Source organism: Zeus faber (assembly GCF_960531495.2).
Source record: "Zeus faber genome assembly, chromosome: 17".
Lineage (NCBI taxonomy): Eukaryota > Metazoa > Chordata > Actinopteri > Zeiformes > Zeidae > Zeus > Zeus faber.
The window spans coordinates 7,448,212-7,467,891 of NC_137204.1; the positions used below are offsets into that span (position 1 = coordinate 7,448,212).

At 44.2% G+C, this 19,680-nt stretch overlaps 1 protein-coding gene across 3 annotated transcripts; it reads left to right on the forward strand.

The window, feature by feature from the left end:
• Positions 1-5,885: 5,885 nt before the first annotated feature.
• Positions 5,886-16,909, forward strand: dab2 (DAB adaptor protein 2). Of its 3 annotated transcripts, none has more exons than XM_080018485.1 (15): positions 5,886-5,981; positions 10,489-10,777; positions 11,154-11,293; positions 11,932-12,030; positions 12,235-12,366; positions 12,468-12,551; positions 12,640-12,663; positions 12,763-12,813; positions 12,954-13,016; positions 13,647-14,252; positions 14,869-15,001; positions 15,158-15,820; positions 15,935-16,095; positions 16,216-16,302; positions 16,401-16,909. In XM_080018485.1, exons 2-14 carry the CDS (start codon positions 10,642-10,644, stop codon positions 16,288-16,290), a joined length of 2,367 nt encoding a protein of 788 aa, XP_079874611.1. In that variant the 5' UTR covers positions 5,886-5,981; positions 10,489-10,641; the 3' UTR covers positions 16,291-16,302; positions 16,401-16,909. The 3 variants fall into 3 exon arrangements, with proteins under 3 accessions (XP_079874611.1, XP_079874613.1, XP_079874612.1); XM_080018486.1 differs by lacking the exon at positions 5,886-5,981 and adding an exon at positions 6,191-6,226; XM_080018487.1 differs by lacking the exon at positions 13,647-14,252.
• Positions 16,910-19,680: the final 2,771 nt, after the last annotated feature.

Here is a 19,680-nt window from a genome sequence, read left to right on the forward strand (position 1 = left end):
GGCACTGCAGGACCGTCTGGACGTGGTGGACGTGCTCAGCTTGGGATCGGGAGAAGATCAGGATGTTGTCGAGGTACACAAAGACGAATTTGTTGAGCATGTCCCTGAGCACGTCAGATATTCATAGTGACCGGAGGGAGTGTTGAACGCCGTCTTCCATTCGTCCCCCTCTCGAACCCGGACCAGATGGTAGGCGTTGCGTAGGTCGAGCTCGGTGAACACCATGGCCCCCTCCAGGAGTTCAAAGGCTGATGAGATGAGGGGCAGGGGATAGCGGTTCGTGACCCCAATGTCGTTGAGACTGCGATAGTCAATACAGGGGCGAAGCGACTTGTCCTTCTTCTCCACGAAGAAGAATCCCGCCCCCGCCGGGGATGAGGAGGGACGGATGATGCCCGCCGCCAGGGCATCGTTAATATAGGTGTCCATGGCCTCTCTCTCCGGGGCGGACAGGGAGTACAAGCCGCCTCTGGGGGGGGGGTGGAGCCAGGCTGGAGGTCGATGGCAATATTGTACGGCCTGTGCGGGGGAAGGGATGTCGCCTTGGCCTCGCTGAAGACCTCCCTGAAGTCGAGGTACTCGGCGGGGACCCCCAACATGTCGGGTGCGTAGCTGGAGCTGTTGGGTGGCTGAGGTGCGGCGGCTTGCTTCAGGCAGACCTGATGGCACGCAGGACTCCATCCCAGAATAGCCCCTGTGGTCCAGTCGGGGTGTGGGTTGTGACGCCGGAGCCAGGGGAACCCAAGGAGGAGAGGGTGACGAGGTGAGTGCAGGATGCAGAACTGTATTGTCTTGTGGTGGTTGCCGGACAGGAGCATGCGGATAAGCATTGTCTGATGGGTGACTGTCCCCAGGAGGCGGAACATCCAGGGCAGCGGCAGGTACCGGAGAAGGCAGGAGAACTCGACCAACACCCAGCTGCCGTGCTAGGTTATCGTCGATGATGTTAACATCGGAACCAGAGTCAATAAGTATGGCGAGGGAATGTGAGCCTTGCGGCAGGAGCAGCAGAGCCTGGCAGAGGGGGCGTAGGTTGGAGGGGGATTTGGAGGTGTGGCTCACCAGGACCTCCTCCCTCACTGGCGAGCCCGGCCCTTTTACCAGACACCCGGAATTGTAGTGTCCAGCTAGACCGTAGTAGAGGCAAAGGTTCCCCACCCCGCGTCTCTCCTTCTCCTCTGGGGTGAGGCTGGACCGGCCAACCCGCATGGGAGAGGCCTCACTCGTGGGTTGACGGGCCGGAAGAGCTGGCGGCCCGGAGGAACCTGGAAGACGGGTTGCTGGGCGGCACTCCACTTGCCTCTGATGCCTCTTGCTGGCGGGCCTGGATGCGTCGGTCGATACGGGAAGCAAGCTCAATGATGCCATCAAGAGAGGTGGGCAGGTCGTGGGAAACTAGCTCATCCTTCACGTACTCTGCTAATCCCATCAGGAACGCGTCAATCTGGGCTGCCGGGTTCCACTCGCTCAGTCGAGCCTGGGTGCGAAAGTCGATCGCGTAATTGACCACGCAGCGGGACCCTTGACTGAGACCCAGGAGACCCCCAGCAGCATCGGGACCTTGTGATGTCACCCCGAACAGCTTGCGGAGCTCGGCGGCGAAGGCGTGGAAGGAGGAGCAGGCTGGTGTGCGTCGTTCCCACTCGGCCGTTCCCCATAGCCGACCGCGGCCCGTCAGGTGATTTACGGTGAACGCCACCCTGGCTTCCTCGAAGGCGAAGGTGTGTGGCTGCAGAGCGAAGAGGATGGAACAGTTCGTAATGAACGGACTACAGCCATCTGTGTCTCCGGCGTAGCGTTCTGGAACCCCCACCCAGGGCTCCAAGGAGTACCCAGGCTGGGCCAGTGCCGGTGGGTCCGGGGAAGCAGGCGGCGGGATGAACTGACCAAGAGCGATGGCGAGCTGCTGCACCTGGGCAGCTAGCTTGGCGAGCCCTTGCTCCTGGCTAGCCGCTGCTAGCCGAACATCCGCTCAGGTTGAGGCTCGGACAGCCTCCTGGTGTTGGAGCTGTGACTCCACCCTTCCCAGGCGTGCCAGCAACTTGGGGTTGTGTGCTGGGTCCATTGTTGGCCGGATTGTACTGTAACGGGTGTGGTTAGGACCCAATTGCAGCACAAAGACAGGCAGGGATATTTAGTAATGTCTTTTATTTGTAGAACAGACGGAAGACAGGCAGGGGGCAGGCAGGATACATTGTCGGGGACAGGCAGGTTCGATAACGAGGAGCGCAGACAGAAGACAGGCGGGGGGGCGGGCAGGATACGTGGTCGGAGCGAGGCAGAGTCGGTAGCGGGGAATCAGTCCAGAGAACGCTGGAGAGTCTGGTGCAAGCATCAAAGACAATCTGGCAATGGGTGACTGGTGAGAGAGGCATATATAGGGGTTAGATTACAGATCGGGAACAGCTGTGTGCGCAGGTGAATAGAGTTGGGCTAATTGGACAGGTAAGGAGAGGGAGGGGAAAATAGAAGAAGGCGGAGATCATGACATAGATAGATAGATAGATAGATAGATAGATAGATAGATAGATAGATAGATAGATAGATAGATAGATAGATAGATAGATAGATAGATAGATAGATAGATAGATAGATAGATAGATAGGGCTTCTACTGGCTGGGCTCAGACTTGGCCCTCGGACTTGGCTCGGACTTGGCTGAGCTTGGCTCCTGGAGCCCAGGCTCAGACTTCGCGAACTGAGCCTGTACTTTTTGATTCTGCCTGACAATAAATATGACTAACTGCTAAATTTGTGATACATCCTCTGATTGACGCTAACAACCCATCAACGAGCATGCGGAGAACCTCGAAAGAAATTGTTATACTTGAATTGATCAACAGAAGTTTAGTAATTGATTAAAACAGGTCTTAATTGTTATCATACTTGAACTGACCAACAGAATAGAGTAATTGATCAAAACAGGTTTTAATTGTTCAATAAACAGAATAGAGTAATTGATTGAAAGAGGTTTCTACAACGGAACAACTGGGTGGTCCTCGAGGATATATTATTCTCCATCAATAGATAGATAGATCGATAGATAGATAGATAGATACAAATGGTGGCACAGTGCATTGCACTGTTGCCTCACAGCAAGAAGGCCATGGTTTCGATTCCCACCTGGGGCGCTTTTGGCACCGTGCTCTGGGTGGGTTATCTCCCAAATAGGAGCCTTTCTGTTTGTAGTTTGCATGTGTTCCCCGTGTTCACATGGGGTTTCCTCCACCTAACGTCAGTAAGGACCCCCACTGAAAACATGCACACATCATCGTCTGACCAGTGATGGACAATCGTCACCAGGTGTCCGGGCGTGTCAAAAATGCTGCCCACTGCTCCTGGCTGCCCCCCTGGAGGAAGGACAAGCCAGGATGGGTTAAATGCAGAGGCCTCATTTCACCGGGCACCATCCAAAGCATGTGCATGTGTGTGCATGTGTTGTACTGTGGTGTGGTGGGTTGTGTGGTAATTAAAGATTATTTTTCTGTGAGTGTGTGTGTGCACACCCTGAATGCACAAGAGTCTATTGAAGACACATCTTTACATTATATGATTCACACCTGCAGACAGCTGCAGTCTCCAATCATCCTGGTGCAGGATGACGCTCGTAGTAAACCCGCACCAACCCAACCCAAGACCAGACACTCACATAGACTATCCTATAATACTCCTATAATACTAATATGATTTGCAATTGAAAAAAAAGAGCACCTTTCTTCCCATTCATTTGTGTCGCCTCACAACCAATTCTCAACATCGGACCTAAAAATGATCAAAAGGTCCTTTGTCACAGCATTACAGTTTCTATCCGTCTACAGGCACTTTCTGTGGCCAGCGGGGGGTTAACGGAACAGGATGGACCAAAATGCAGGACTACCTCAATTACAGGCTGACGATAAGTGGCTGTGGAGACGGCCGGTGCCAGGATTCACGCCCCAAATGGCCACTCTTGGGACTGTGGCCTTTTCCTGACATAAACAGAGGAAAGGAAGCTTCCCCTTTGGATTTTCTCAGTCAGCAGTGCTTTTCCCCCTAAAAGCCAAACCAGTGTTGGCTTGCTGGCTACATTGCCCTGCACCCATCTGATCTAACAGAATAACCCTGTTTCTGGCTCTCATACAGTAGCTGGCCAAACTGGCATAGTTTGCCAAACATGCACTTAATTGGTATTGCAACCACGCGCTATCTGTGTGATGTGGAAGTGGTGATATTATACCTCCTAATAGCCAAGTGTGATGTTTTGGATGGGTGTGCCACTGCATGGTCTACGCAGATGGTGAATCACATTTGGGAGAGAGGGGAACAGCATGATTCATGTTGTGTTCATCAAATGCTTCGATTTTGGACTGCAGGTGATGATAAGGGTTAATAATGTATGGAGCCAGGATCCCTATATTATTTATATAAAATAATATAAAATATAAAATGTATAATAAAAAAAAACAACCTCTAAATATGAGTCTTTGCTTCCTTGTGTGTCATATGTTATGTCAGGTGGATTTACTGGATCCACTGAACCTGTGCACCTATTAGGCCACAACACTCACAATTTATACACTTCCCTTGGGCTATTTATTAAATCAAATATGTTATGAAAAGATGGTTAAAATGACAAATGTCATTAATTACAAACAGGAAGAAGTATTCCTCATCATGTCAATTCTCGGGATTGTGAAGGACTCATCTCCTAAATAACAAGCTCAGCAGAACGTCTGGTACAGTGCCAGGAAGGACATCCTTCCTCTCTCTCTCTCCCTTTCCCCCTCCATGTCTGTGTTTCTCAGCTCTGGACACATAGGCCGACACATCGGCCACAGGCTGTGGAAATTGTGGAATATTTTGCTTATGAAAATGACACACCCTAAATGTTGAGCTTACCAGAATTGGAATTTGAAAGAGAACATTTTCAAAAATGTGGAATGTGTCGTGGTGAGATTTTTTTGTTTGTTTGTTTGTTTTGTGGTTTTTCTACAGATAAGCACACAAAAAAGGCTGAAATAAATAAATAAATAAATAAATAAATAAATTACATTTATCAAAAACTTGACAGTCTGAATACTAAAATACAACAACAACAAAAATAATAAAAAAAATAAAATAAAATAAAAAAATAAAATAAAATAAAATAAAAATAATAATAATAATAATAAAACAGAGTAAAAAGTACAGTCAAATTTTAATACAATTTTTTATATAAATTTGCAAATACACGCAATAGCCAAAGAAAAAAGGAAAGCAATAGTGAAATTAAAAAATATAACTATATAATATACAAATGTGATTCTATGCGCAGGATAAATTATTGTCATGGCTATAAATTATAATTACAAATTTACAAAAAATATAAAGATTATAAAGAAAGAAAGAAAATGTACATATATACACAGCACCACATTTCCAGGCTATTCAAGTATTTTAATTCCCATGCCACTGAAATGTAAACACGCATCTCTGCTCTGCAAGTCAACTGCCCCCCAGGTATCCTCGAGTAAAATGCACGGATAACTCCAGTAAAACCTAACGCGTCAAAGCGTTTCCATATGGCCATAGCCTTGCATAACAACAAGGTTTAGGAAATAAGCATAATTATAATCTTAATATAATCCATATTATAAAAACAATATTATAATAATCTAAATGGAAACATAAAAAAAAAACAAAAATAATAATTAAAAAAAGAAATTATTAAAAAAAAAAAAAAAATGTTTTATACATTTATAAATGTAAAAAACATTATTTTGTGTGGTCACCGGTCTCGGCAGTCTACAGGGACCGCCCCCTTTTCCATTTAAAGACCATCACTTTCCACCTCTGCAGGGACTGAAGAGTTAAGTTGGGGAGGTACGGTGTGCGGCCGCTTCTCCGTCCAACACAGAAAAAACACACACACACACACACACACACAGCTTGTTTCCTGACAACTGGACATCTGCCTCGGAGCCACACAAACGCACGGACACACACACCGGGGCCGTTCTTACGGTAAGAACCACGTCGAAAACTTAGCAAACCCTCCAAACTTCACTTTATCGGCGTTACTCATGTGTGCGTGTGTCATTTTGGAACCACGGTTGAGATTGAGGGTTGGGGTACAGCGACGGGGCTCACCCCCCCCCCCCAAAAAACAACAACAACAACAACAACAACAACAACAACAACAACAACAAAAACACAACAGTCTTGAAGTTATTTTGGAGTTTCCAGAAAGGAAAAAAAAAAAAAAAAAGGTGAGAGAGAGAGAGAGAGAGAGAGAGAGAGAGAGAGAGAGAGAGAGAGACAGAGAGAGATTGATTTTTTTATTTTTTATTTTTTTTTTCCTGGTTTACTTTCGGATGAAAAGTTTGACAACGCAACGACACCTTGTTGCGGTGTGTATGTTGCTGGGGGAGGTCACCGGTGCGCTTCGGAACTGAAACGCGTTGTGCTCCGCAGCGGTGCGGTGTGCTGTGGTATGCTGCGCGCACTGGCTCTGCGTTGTTTCACCATCTCGGTCCCACTGAGTCACTAATTTCCTCCAGATGTGTTTCAGTTAAGTTTCCTGACCAGGCAGCGGTGACATATTCCTCTCTTTCCACAGTGCTTTGCTGTCAGACAACAACAACAACAAAAAAAACGTTTATACATTTAATTATGCAATGTGTCTATGACACGAAACGACTCAAGTAAAAGTGATGGTAGCACACACGTACCTTTTTACTTAAGTAAAAGTATCCAAGTACTTGCTCTTAAATGTACTTAAAGCATTAAAAGTAGTACTTGCCATATCCAGTGCCATGATACAATGGACTTTTAATACTGCATGAAAGTGCATTTATTAATTAATTAATTAATTTAATATCCTGATTACAATAACAACAGTACGAAAATAGAAAAACCGTACAGCTGATGTCAGTTATTTACAGGGATATGGACGTCAAGACGTAATGAATCACTGATGAGCCATCCCGAATCTGCAGATTATTTGGCTTGATTTTCATCTGTATATTTAAAGATAACTTAAAATATGTAGATATTGGGCTTGAAATGTGTTCATTCAAAACTCATAACTGAATGTACCTAAGTCAGTGTGGATACTTGAAGAAAATGTACTTAGAAAAAGTGCGGTAACACTGCTAAATATTTGTATTTAGTTACTTTCCTCCACTGTGTTGGGAACTGCTAATCCAAATAACTTGGTTAGTTAGGTATTAAAATGCGTCGCTTTTAGCTGAAACGTCCGATTTTTCCGATTTTTACGAGCTTCTCCTCCAGCTGCTGACACAGTCGACTCTGGCACCATGGTAGTTACTGGACAACCAGGGTCACATGTGTCATTCCAAAAGCCCTTGAATGCATATCTCATGGTGTGGAAAAACTGCAAGTGTCGTTGTGTAACATGAGATTTACTTTTAATAGTTTAACTGCTTTGCTTATCAAGGAAGCCGTATCATTGCAGCAATACCCAATTTGAACGTGTCCGGCCATAAACAAAGTTGCTGGATTCAGTGTGGGACTCGAGGGGGGGGGGGGTCTCTCTTGTTGTTATTGACACACCTTTGCACTGTCTAATGAACTTGGTGACTTCAAAGGTGTGTGTGTGTGTGTGTGTGTGTGTGTGTGTGTGTGTGTGTGTGTGTGTGTGTGTGTGTGTGTGTGTGTGTGTGTGTGTGTGTGTGTGTGTGTGTGTGTGTGTGTGTGTGTGTGTGTGTGTGTGTGCTTCCTGTGTAAATTCACCTCATAGCCGATTGCGATGCTCTGGTTATAGCGATTGACTACTGAATATCTCCTTATCTGTTGCGTAAAGGAAAACATCCCACTTTACATGCTTGATGTTGTAGTGACCCCTATGGTGACAAATCCCCAAGAAGACATTCATGCTAATGTTAATATGCAAATCACAATATTGCAAGGATGGCGTGAGTTCCATCTGGACATTTTGAGTTGACTTTGTTTTTGAGAGTGGATCAGCCAGGCATCACGGGATCTTACCTCAAACTAGCACAAGATTAACTCCATTTCATTGTTCAACCTTTGCTCACTTCCAACCTTTGGTCCGCCTGACGAGTCATGGCAAACCCTTCACTCTGGCCAGAGTAGCACGACTAAGAAGAGCATTTCCCATTGCTATTTGTCAGCAAGTGAACAGACAGTTCTTGAAGTTGATGTGTTGGAAGCAGGAAAAATGGACAAGCGTAAGGATCTGAGTGACTGACAAGGGCCAAATCTTGTGGGGTGTTCCCGGTATGCAGTGGTTAGTACCTACCAAAAGTGGTCCAAGGCAGGACAACTGGTGAACCGGCGACAGGGTCATGGGCGCCCATGGGCTTAATGATGCACTTGGGTAGTGAAAGCTAGACCGACCAAATTGCTGAAAAAGTTAATGTTGCTATGATAGAAAGGTGTCTGAACACGCAGTGCATCGCAGCTTGCTGTGTATGGGGCTGCGTAGCTGCAGACCTGTCAGAATGTCCATGCTGACCCCTATCTACCACCGAAAGCACCTACAATGGGCATGTGAGGATAAGAACTTGACCATTGAGCAATGGAAGAAGGTGGCCTAGTCTGATGAATCACTTTTTCTTTTTTCTATTTTTTACATCATAGGAGTTTATTCACAGTAGGAACATTTTTATAGTTCTAAGAACTTTTGGAGGAACCTCCCTTTTTTTTGTCTGCATTACAGGAACTAGGAACAATCATAGTTCTCAACACCATTTTGAAGGACTTTTTTTAGCTCCTACTCCAGGGCAGGGACTAACCGGCATAAGAGGAACCTTCAGTGATGTAAGCCACGGTCCCTCACCCCTGGTGCACCGAGGACAGTCCGTCCTGGTCGAGTCACAGCGCTCTGGGCAGGGCCAGCCCACGTACACTCGGAGGTTTAAAAATAAATAAATAAATAAATAAATAAATAAATAAATAATAATAATTTAAAAAAAAAATTATATATATATATATATATATATATAATTTTTTTTATTGTAGATTTATTTATTTTATTTTCCCACATAAATTTAATGAAATAAAATGTGCGTGTGGTGTCCTGATGTGTACTCTTGCCTTATGAAAGTCGGACCAAACTTTTAAATTACACCTTTTAGATCTAATATGAGTGAAGATTCAGCAACTGGATTTGAGAACTCAAATTTGCTCAGAAACAGATTTTGGTGGACTGATAAGGTGAAATAAGGTGACTGTTTACAGACTAGTACCACACGGAACATGGAAATCGTGCTGAAATCCCACTGGCCTACGTCACTTCAGCGTCATTTCAGAGTTCCTTCTGGCGGTGCAAATTCAACCAGAAAATATGTCCTTGACAGTATTTTGTTCTTGGGGGACCTCCCCAATTCCTAGCTCCCTTCAGGGAGTCCCAGGAACTGTTTGATCCAAAAGCACTAGGTGTGCTGGCCAGGTGCTTGTGCGTCTTTTACCTGGGGAAGAGATGGCACCAGGATGCACATTGGGAAGAGGTCAAGCCAGCAGGGCAGTGTGATGCTCTGGTCAATGTTCTGCTGTGAAACTTTGGGTCCTGACATTCATGTGATTGTTATTTTGACACTTACCACCTACCTTAACATTGTCGCAGACCAAGTTCACCCCTTCATGTCAACAGCATTCCCTGATGGCAGTGGCCTCTTATAGCAGCATAATGCGTCCTACCACACTGCAAAAAATGTTCAGGAATGTTTTGAGGAACATGACAAAGAGTTCAAGGTGTTGACTTGGCTTCCAAATTCCCCAGATCTCGGTCTGATGGAGCATCTGTGGGATGTACTGGAACAACAAGCCCGATCCATGGGGGCCCCACCTCACAATTTACAGGACTTAAAGGATCTGCTGCTAACGTCTTGGTGCCAGATACCACAGGACACCTTCAGAGGTCTTGTAGAGTCCATGCTTAGATGGGTCAGAGCTGTTTTGGTGGCGTCAGGGGGGGTCTACACAATATTAGGCAGGTGGTTTTAATGTTATTGCTGATACAATATTGTAATCTTATGTCTTGCTTTGATTTAAGCAAACTTGTCTAATGTATTCAGACAATGGTGAAGTGGTACAACCTCAATTCTAATATCTCTTTGTTCCATAGCTTACAATGAAATCCCATGCAATGAAACACATGTCTCAAATCCTGCTGAATTCGTCTTGAGATTTGTGCACAGGCAGCTGATTCGGAACCCAAAGTTGTGTCATTCCTGCTCTGAGTGGAAATATCAGTCAATTGTTTGCATTAATTTCGTAGATAGAACTCTGTGTGAGATTGTGTTGTTTTTATTGAAAAAATATTAGAAAAAGCTTCTATGAAGACATGGGTAGTCACCATGGTGTGGTACAAGCTTTGTATGGGGTCATGGTTTCGGTAATAATTCGAAGTGTGTGTGTGTGTCACAGAAAATCCTTCTGCGTCTCTTTTTGAATGATTAAACCAAGAAACTGATTTTGTGTTTTGATGTTGTATATTGAACAGGCACTTTCTCTCTTCCCTTGTACGTTCTAACTTCTGTTGCAGACAAATAATCCAGACGAGGATGTACGATTGCTGATTCAACTTCCCCCTTACCTCCCCTGGAAAAAAAAGGGAGCTGTTTTCTGGCACGAACCGGGTCTCCGCTTGTCCCGTGAGGCTAAACACCCCCCCCCCCCCCCCCCCCCAAAAAAAAACATGTCGGCAGAAGTAGAGAACAGCATCCCCGCTGCGGTTGCTGCCACCGCCACCACTTTTCCAGCCTCCGCCAGCCCTCCCACACCCCCTGCTACGGCCCTGTCCAAGGCCACCTTCAAGAAAGAGAAGAAGAAAGGTGAGAAGCACAGTTTGTTCCAGGCAATGTAAATGTATATTTAACTTTCCCCTTTTCAATTTTGAGTCTCTTCTCCTTTTAGAATGAGCTCCTAAACCAAGGTCCAGAAAGCCGTAAAATTGAGCCCTAAATGATGGTGCATCTTTTACTTTATTTAATTTTAAATAGATGTATTCTTCATATTGATTATTATAGATTTACACCTGTACCACATTCACTCTTTCCACTGGTACTGGTTTATTGTTATTGTTGTTACTGCTTTGGCCATCCCCAGAAGGGACAATCTATGCAGTTATGCCTTTTGTTCTGTTTAAATGAGCTTTGTTTTGCGATGGAATTTCACTAAGTCAAACCGTCGAACCTTATTTATTTCCAGTCTCAGACAAGACAGATGAGTACCTGCTGGCCAGGTTCCAAGGAGACGGCGTCAGGTACAAGGCCAAGCTGATCGGCGTCGACGACGTCCCGCAACCCAGAGGAGACAAGATGAGCCAAGACTCTATGATGAAGCTCAAGGTGCCGCGAGTTAAATCTGATCAAAGATGGAGGGAATATTTCCTCTAACATTGAATAACTGTATGAGATCAAAAATATTAAATTATCAGGTAAACCTGAAAAGACATCTGGCCAAATCCGAAAACACATGACAGTCGGATCCCTCCCTAGTGGCTGCCAGATGAACTGCGACTGGGTTTCGCATCACAAAATGCCAAGCTCGTTTTTTTTTCCAGTTCAACAGTGAGGAGTGTGCTCAACTGGACATTTTCTATGAATTAAAGTTAAAAAATCCTTTGATATCATGTATGCAAAGTGTGAAAAATACACACAATTCACTTATATAAAAATAGATTTATTGATAGTGAATATCGTGACAGCCGACATTAATAATGTCATTATTTCATATGAAACGTGACTTATTTATTTCGTTTTTAAGCCCAGCTCCAATAAAATACTTAACTGACGCAACTTCCGGTCATAGTGTCGGACGGAAAATTCACTTTTAGCTTGGGCTAATAGCTTTTTGTTATCAGAATCCAACTCTCCGTAGGAATGAATGGACTTCTGCTTTGATGTTGTCATTTGTCCGATTCGGTTTAAAGCTGGCTTAAGCCTTTCCCATTCATCTGTTTTCTATCACGGATCTTCACGTCCAGGGCATGGCTGCAGCCGCTCGGTCCCAAGGCAAACACAAGCAGCGGATCTGGGTCAACATCTCCATGTCAGGCATCAAGATCATCGACGAGAAGTCTGGAGTGAGTTCAGTCGTCCTTCTATTGATCCATAATCATAAATATCATCTTATCCTGTTTTCCAGTTAATAAAAAAAACAAACAAAAAAATAAATTTTATATATATATATATATATATATATATATATATCATACATATAATATTATTCTGGTTTATTGTCAGGTATATTCTCTATCTCTATCTAATATTATATTATTTCCCTTTAGGTGATTGAACATGAGCACGTGGTGAACAAGATCTCCTTCATTGCCAGAGACGTGACAGACAACCGGGCATTTGGTTACGTATGCGGTGCTGAAGGGCAGCACCAGTTCTTTGCAATAAAGACCGCTCAACAGGTATTGCAACACACACACACATGCATTTCCTGTTAAATACATAGATAAAAAAAATCATCGTGGCTTCTTATTGATAATTGCTACTTGGTCTCACCGTACAGGCAGAGCCTCTGGTCATTGATCTAAAGGATCTATTCCAAGTCATCTTCAATATGAGAAAGAAAGAGGCTGATGCCACACATAAGGTAAAAAAAAATGGTAAATGGTTGGTTGTCAATACTTGATGACCTCAGTAAGAAAAAGTGGCTATTCAGTAATCGCTATCGTCCACAGGGTGAATTTGGAAGCGTAGTAGAGGTAAGTGTTTGTATTGAGGTTTATGCCCAATATTTTATTTGACCTTTTTCTTTATTTTTATTTTTTTATTTTTTTACCTGTTTTGTATATGATTTTCAGAATGGAGGGGATGCTCTACTAAGCGTCGGCGGTGAAACCCAAACTGCAAAGGTAAGAGTTATCGAGTGCACGCATCTTATTGATACGAAAGTCTAAAAAATTGCAATTATTGCCGAGTTACATAAATTCACTGCGATTACGTGGCGTTAAATCTCTCTAAATCTCTCTAACTAAATCTCTATAACTTTCAGCCTGTGGATCAGCTGGATCTTTTCGGTGACATGTCGACTCCGCCCGACATTCATTCTCCGACAGTAAGTGTCTTGGTAAAATTTCATTATCCTTATCAATTATACCAGTGGTAGTGTTGGATCGGCTTGCATTTATTTATATATTGTTTAATTCCTAAGCTTTTGTTCTCGTCTACTATGTTGTCACTGATGTTTATGTGACTATCAAGATCATCTGATGAAAGGTATATCGATGGCCGATAGGTGTTTCTGGCTTTCTAAAACCCCATTTTTAGAAATCAACTGGTTATTTTTATTTTTATTTTTATTTTTTTGAGGATAAATCCACTTTTTGATCATTTGTGTCTTTCTGGGAAACCATGGCTCCATCACATAACCCTACAGCCACTCTGAATCAATTAACATGTTCTAAGATCCCAAACTCAAATCTATAAAGAATCTTCTGTTGTTGATGTTTGCTGAAGTTAAAGGCTGATCTGCTTTTATTTCTCCATTTATTCTAAAACCTTTATAAGAATTGAGTTTCGGATCCCCATTTATTGATCAAAACCACGTTAATTAACTGCTGCCATTGTCATATCTTCTCACTACATGTGATTAATTGTGCATTTTGTTAACATGTTAATTTTACTGATTTATAAATCTCTCTTCTCTTTTCCCCCTCCACTCCCATTTCCTTCTCGTGGTAACCAGGAATCTAATGATATTCTCTTGCTGGACTTGTCTGCTGAAGTTGACAGCAATCAGAATTGTATCAAGGGAAACCCTTTTGTCACTTCCTGCGCCCCTAACCCTTGGGCATCCTTGCACACAGAGAATCCCTTTTCCTCGTCATTTGGCTTCTTCCCAGCGCCAGACAGTGACCCTTTCAGAGATGACCCTCTTTCGAAATCACCCACGGACCCCCGCAATCCACACATCTCACTCTGTAGCACGAATTGCAACCGTGAGTGCACTGTCCCCATGGTTGGCGAGACAATCTCGAACTGTGGCCTGAACGGAGACTCTGGCCACATAAGTCGGCAGATGGCCGGGTTGTCCAATGACGCCGTGATCCAAGCGCTCAATAAAGGCCTGTGGCCACTAGGGGGTGTGATGCCCTTGGCGGAGAGTTGGGAATACGACGGTGGAGGGGATTCGGGAAAAAAAGTGTCAGTCCAAAACCCTTTCCTCGACGTCCCCCATGCTAATGGTACAAAATGTGAGCTGCAGCCCCTCGCGACGCATTGCAAGGACTCCGTTGTCCTTAGCCCGCCTCCACAGAATGCTAAGGCTGGACGAGGCCGAAGATGCGTCAAGGTGAAACTTCAGAGCAGGATGCGGTATTGTTGCATGTCCGAAGGATAAGAATGACTTTCTCTTTTGTTGTTGTTTTTTTTTTTTTTTTTTTTTTTAATTTAGTCACGGTGTTCTAACATCTCCCTCTCCTTTCTGGGTGCTGGGATGGTTTCTGAGGATGTGTGTACCAGGGGGCTGCAATGGGTTTGAATGAGAGCATAGGCTTTAGAGTATTTATGAAGGCGTGTTGTGCAATTTGTTCCTTTCATAGCCTCTCATTCATACATGAATGGTATTCTAATTGCATGCACTGGTGATTGCAAGTTTCTTTAACAAGTTTGGAATGTTGGACTGCTGTGCTTAACAATGATTTCTATCCCCTTGTCATCTCTGCTCATAAGCGATTTTAACTTTAGTGATAACACTTCAGTGATAAAGATGGGACCTTTATCCTCGTTCAACTTATACTGAAAGCTTTTCTTAGCTCTTGGCACAAATAGTTTTGGCTGAAATTGGGTTTGCGGTGTGTGGTGTTGCCTGTAGATTTTGTGCATGCCCAATGTAGAAAAAATCCTATTTGTTTCCTTTCATGTAGTGAATGTAGTTGACACCCTTAGGTCTAATTTTTCATCAACAGGCCGTATCCAATGACATGTTTGGAGCAGAAGTGTTTGCCGCTCCGATCCAGACGGAGGGACCCTCCAGTTCAGCCGACCTTTTTAACAGTTCACCTGCACCTCCCAACAATGTCTCCTCAATAGCCGCTCTGGGTAAGATGGTTCATCCTCATTTTGAAGATGATGATTTATTACCGACATATTATACCATACCGCCTTTAGAACAATGGTACAAAAGTCTTTTGTACTGGTCTTTGAGGGTCATTGCCAAAGTATATGAACTAATTTTCCTTTTTCTTCCAACTCCAGGGAATCTTCAGCTAGGTCCTCCAGCGACCAGCCCTGTACCCGGCACAGGAATCTGGGGGGCCCCCACACCAGTATACTCCATGTTCTCTATTCCCGGCAGTGTCCCTCAAATGCCACTCCCTGGCCCTCAGCCCACCTTCCCCCAGCCGTCCGCATTCGGCGCTCTACCCATACCACCGACGGCTTGGGGCCAACAGGTACCGGCTCAGTTCGGAGCCTCGCCCGTTTCAACGACCACCTGGGGTCAGCCTCCCCAGGCTTGTCCTGTCGGAGCTCCCGGTTGGGGCCAGCCGCCAATGACCAATCCGTTCCAGGCCAGTCCCTTCCCAAGAATGGGTGATCAGCAGGGTCCTCCACGGCCGCCTCCCAGGCCGCCCATCAAAGAAAACCCGCCCAGGGTGGAGAACAGCGCTTTCACAGCCCTGGACCCTCTCGGTGAGAAGGAGAAAAGAACTGGAAAAGATATGTTTAAGGACTTCCAAATCGCCAAGCCCCCCGCCATCCCGGCGAGGAAAGGGGAACAGGTGACCAACGCCGCTCAGGCCTCCAGCACCAATGGAGGGGAGGCGTTTGATCAGTACTTCTCCAGTAAAGTGGGACTTCCCCAGGACGCTGCCGATCAAGACGACTTTGACATCAACCAAATCTCAGTCGGTACCAATGGTAAAAACAAGATGGAGATGTTGCAATTATTGTTTTTTTAACACATCTTTTGCCTTGTCAGTGTGCAAGATTATTAATGTCACTTAATCTAACCCATATCATATGCATATTTAGAGGCTCCTAAACCAGTTCCAAGCCCCAACCCTGGCCTTCTGGATGCTGCCTTCTCCTCCGGTCCGGTAGCAGCCTCAGGACAGGGGCCAAGCCTGAACATTTTCGATGATGCCTTTGGGGCTGAAAATGCCAGTCTTTTTGGACCACCACCCATAGCTATGGTAGAGGCGGTAATACGTTACACAATATCAAGGCCTTCTTGTGGTGATGCTTTAGAAACCCTGTAGTCAGTAACCATCTGTTGTGCTAACGTTTATTTGTCCTTCTTGGCTGTTTTAAAGCAAAGCGCCCCCATCATTCAGTCTTCTGGCTCTTCAGATGCCTTTGGAGACCCGTTTGGAAACCCCTTCGCATAACTTTTCTCACATGTGAGTGCAACTATTGACAATTCTTTTTTTGGACAATAAATACATACATTGTACTGAACTTTTAATTTGGTCATAATATTTCTTTCTCTCTGACATAGGGCACTTTGAACTGAGTAGTAGGCATCGGGACGGTCAACATCCTCGAACCAGCTGCTACGACTTACACAGGAGATTCTGAATGACCGAATCCTCCCACCTTCGCATCTACAACCACAACGACTACAATTCTTTGAAATCCTATTTTAACACCTCCGACTGCAAAAACCAAAAAAAAAAAAAACCAAAAAAAAAAAAGTTTTGCCCTATTCTCAATTGAATCAGTAATTTGTTTTGGTAAGATCTTTTGAATACCACTGAATGGAAATGTAAAAAAAGGAAATATGTCACAATCTGCTGATGGATGAAGAAAGAAACTCATTGTGGGACTTCAAAAAAAAAAAAAAGGATGTGCAATGCTCATGCTGTCTATAAAGAATTTAAATGCAAAATTTTGATGGGATTGTGGTGGATTTTTTTTCACAGTGGGTACTTTTCAGACTAATTAATTTAATTAAGCAAGATAACATATGGTGAAAGTTTTCAAAATAATAAAGAAAGTTGTATCTGACCTTTGACCCTTTTATCTGACCCTTGAGCATCTGAATCCGGATCAAATATATATTTTATTTTATTATTTCTTTTTACAAATATATAGGATAGATACTCTATTCATCCCCGGATGGAAAGAGCAATGTCCCAGCAGCTTGCATCAAAAAACAATAGGCAGTGATACTTACAAACGATAGAATGAAGGATAAAAATGAGAAATATCGAGATTCAAGATTTAAGAGGTCTGTGTGGAGTTTGCATGTTCTCCCTGTGCTCACATGGGGTTTCCTCCATCTAACATCAGTAAGGACCCCCACCAAAAAAACATGCACACATCATCTGACCAACAATGGACATATGGAACCAGGTCCCCGGGGGCAAATACAGAGGCCACATTTCACTGGCCACCATCCAAAGGATGTGCATGTGTGTGTGTATGCATGTGTTGTAGTGTGCTGTGTCGCGTGAGCATTAAAGATTCTTCTGATTCTTCTAATACACAATGCAGTGAAATGTCAATACAACGCACCCGGTGATTACGCACAATATGTTCTAGACTGGACACAATAGCTACCTAAAAATTTCTACTTGACTAACTAACTGATTCCTAAAATGTAATGCAGCAAGTCAAATAAAATAAAATAAAGAACTCAAAGGTAATGCAGGGTGGGGGTACAAAATAGAAATAAAGGGAATAGACTTACGTATATGGGATAGGCTATTATGTATATACAGATATGTGCATTAAGGTGCAATGTGAATAAAATGAGGTAGTGTGTGTAGAAATATACAATACAGTAGACAACAGTATCTGGGGAAAATGTGAAATGTGAAAATGTGAAATATACAATGAGCCTCACAGTAAGCAATACAATATAGAAGGATGATTGAAAATAAAACGGGTTATAAGGTGGGTTTAATGGAGATGGATGCCTGTCGCTAGCGTTTGTTGCAATTATACCTTTATTTTGAACGCGAACGTATGGATGCCGTTCCAACTACATCTCCCACAATTCCTGTCACCTACGTCGAATCGCGTCACGCAAACCTCGGGGTCTTACGCCGGGTCCAAGGTGCGTCTAACGCCGTATTCTATGAAATCAAGACACATTCTTACAGACGACGGCTCCACGTCCTCAAGATACATCGTTGTTTTTAAACATAACGAATAAAACATTGTCGATAGTAGTGAGCGGACGACGCCCTGTGGAGCTTTGGGGCTTGCTTCCGGTTTGTGCTAAAAGAGAGGCCATAGTGACATCTGGTGGTCAGCACGAGTTATAGCCGCCACGTAATACGTGCGCCACCTCAACGGCCTGTTGCTTTAAATGTCTTCTGTGGTTTAGTACCTGTCAAGTTGTTTGTTTCAGCGGGGGGCAAACGGTATGAAGTGCAGCGCAAGGCGTGACCAATCGGACCACGTAGTGACTGCTTCTACAGATTAGAATATTTGCTATAAATGTGAAACGCCGGTTTGTATTTAGGAAAAGTATTCGGAAGCAGAACGAAATGCCCTGTGGACGATAGTCGACGTGAGTTTACTGGTATTTGTCCGGCAAATTTCCTACTCAAAAAAGGGTTCCCAAGTGTTTTGCATAAGGCATAGAGAGCAAAGAGAAAAGGAATTCAAAATAAATAAGTGCAATTTAAAACAGGCCTGCGCGCACACACACACACACACACACACAGACAAATACGTAAATAACGGCAGATATTCATGCACGTTCTTCTTCTGCTAATTCCTCCCCCACCGTTCAGGCCGCTTCCGTTTCCGGTGAATCGGTGACGTCACGGTCACGTGGTTGCCGTAATTCGACGCACGACCCGACACGCCGTGGAAGCCGTGACTCCAGCGGGGGAAGCCAGCGTCGCGGCGCCTCCGCAAGGTGTGTCTTTTTTTGGGGTTTTTTTTTAAACAATAAAAGATTGTCTGCAGGAGCTGGAAATAACAGTGCGACTCCACTGCGTCTCTGAGTTCCCCCCCCCCCCAAAAAACGCGAATAATCAGGGCGGGACGCCGCGGAGACGGAGAAATACGTTTGGAGTGTCACGCAAGTTTGTCTTCGATATTTGCTGCATTCGGGTTACGATTTATTGTTTGAAAGAGTCCCCCCCCCCACACACACTCATTTCAAGTATTCTGATTTAAATACTATACTTTACATTTGGACGTTATCGTTCCAATGAGGCTCCGTCCATGGTGTCTGTTCGTAGAATTTTCGCCGACACTTACAGGCAGAATTGTAGCTTTACAATCGCACAGACCGCCCGTTAATCGCCATCGCGATTATAAAGTATTGCGATCATCCCGTTTCTGCGATTCATTCAACTGTGTGTGAACACGTGTTCAATTGTGTTTACTTCAGAAGCATTCGGACCTTCATTCAACAGAGAATATACTCGGCATGAGTCAGAGGCCGAGTCTGTAAAAAAAACAAAACAATGGATTCTTACAAGTTTTACTTCGGGTTTTCACCTTATTGAAGCCAAGAAACAGCAGTTTAATCAAGTACTAGATTTATTTATACAATACGACTATACATGTATAAGCTAGCATATTTACTAGTACTATCATTGCATATGTTTCCTGTGTACTGTTATATACTATCTGTAGGTTCACAAGTTAGCATAGTGCTACTCCCTGGTATCTATCTTCTGTGTGTTTCTAGTGTTTTTACTCGTCACTTAACGACCGAGTTCGGTTCCTAGGCCCAAATCGTTAGGTGAATTGGTCGATAAGCGAGGACCCGTGTTATTACACGGTAAGGGGGCGTGGCCATTGCGAACGCT

Bases quoted from the DNA above. Each gene is read 5' to 3' on its own strand.
- dab2 (XM_080018485.1), top strand. From the start codon at position 10,642: ATGTCGGCAGAAGTAGAGAACAGCATCCCCGCTGCGGTTGCTGCCACC. The intron at 10,778-11,153 runs GTGAGAAGCACA...ATTTATTTCCAG, and splicing joins CAAGAAAGAGAAGAAGAAAG to TCTCAGACAAGACAGATGAG. The intron at 12,552-12,639 runs GTAAAAAAAAAT...TATCGTCCACAG, and splicing joins AGGCTGATGCCACACATAAG to GGTGAATTTGGAAGCGTAGT.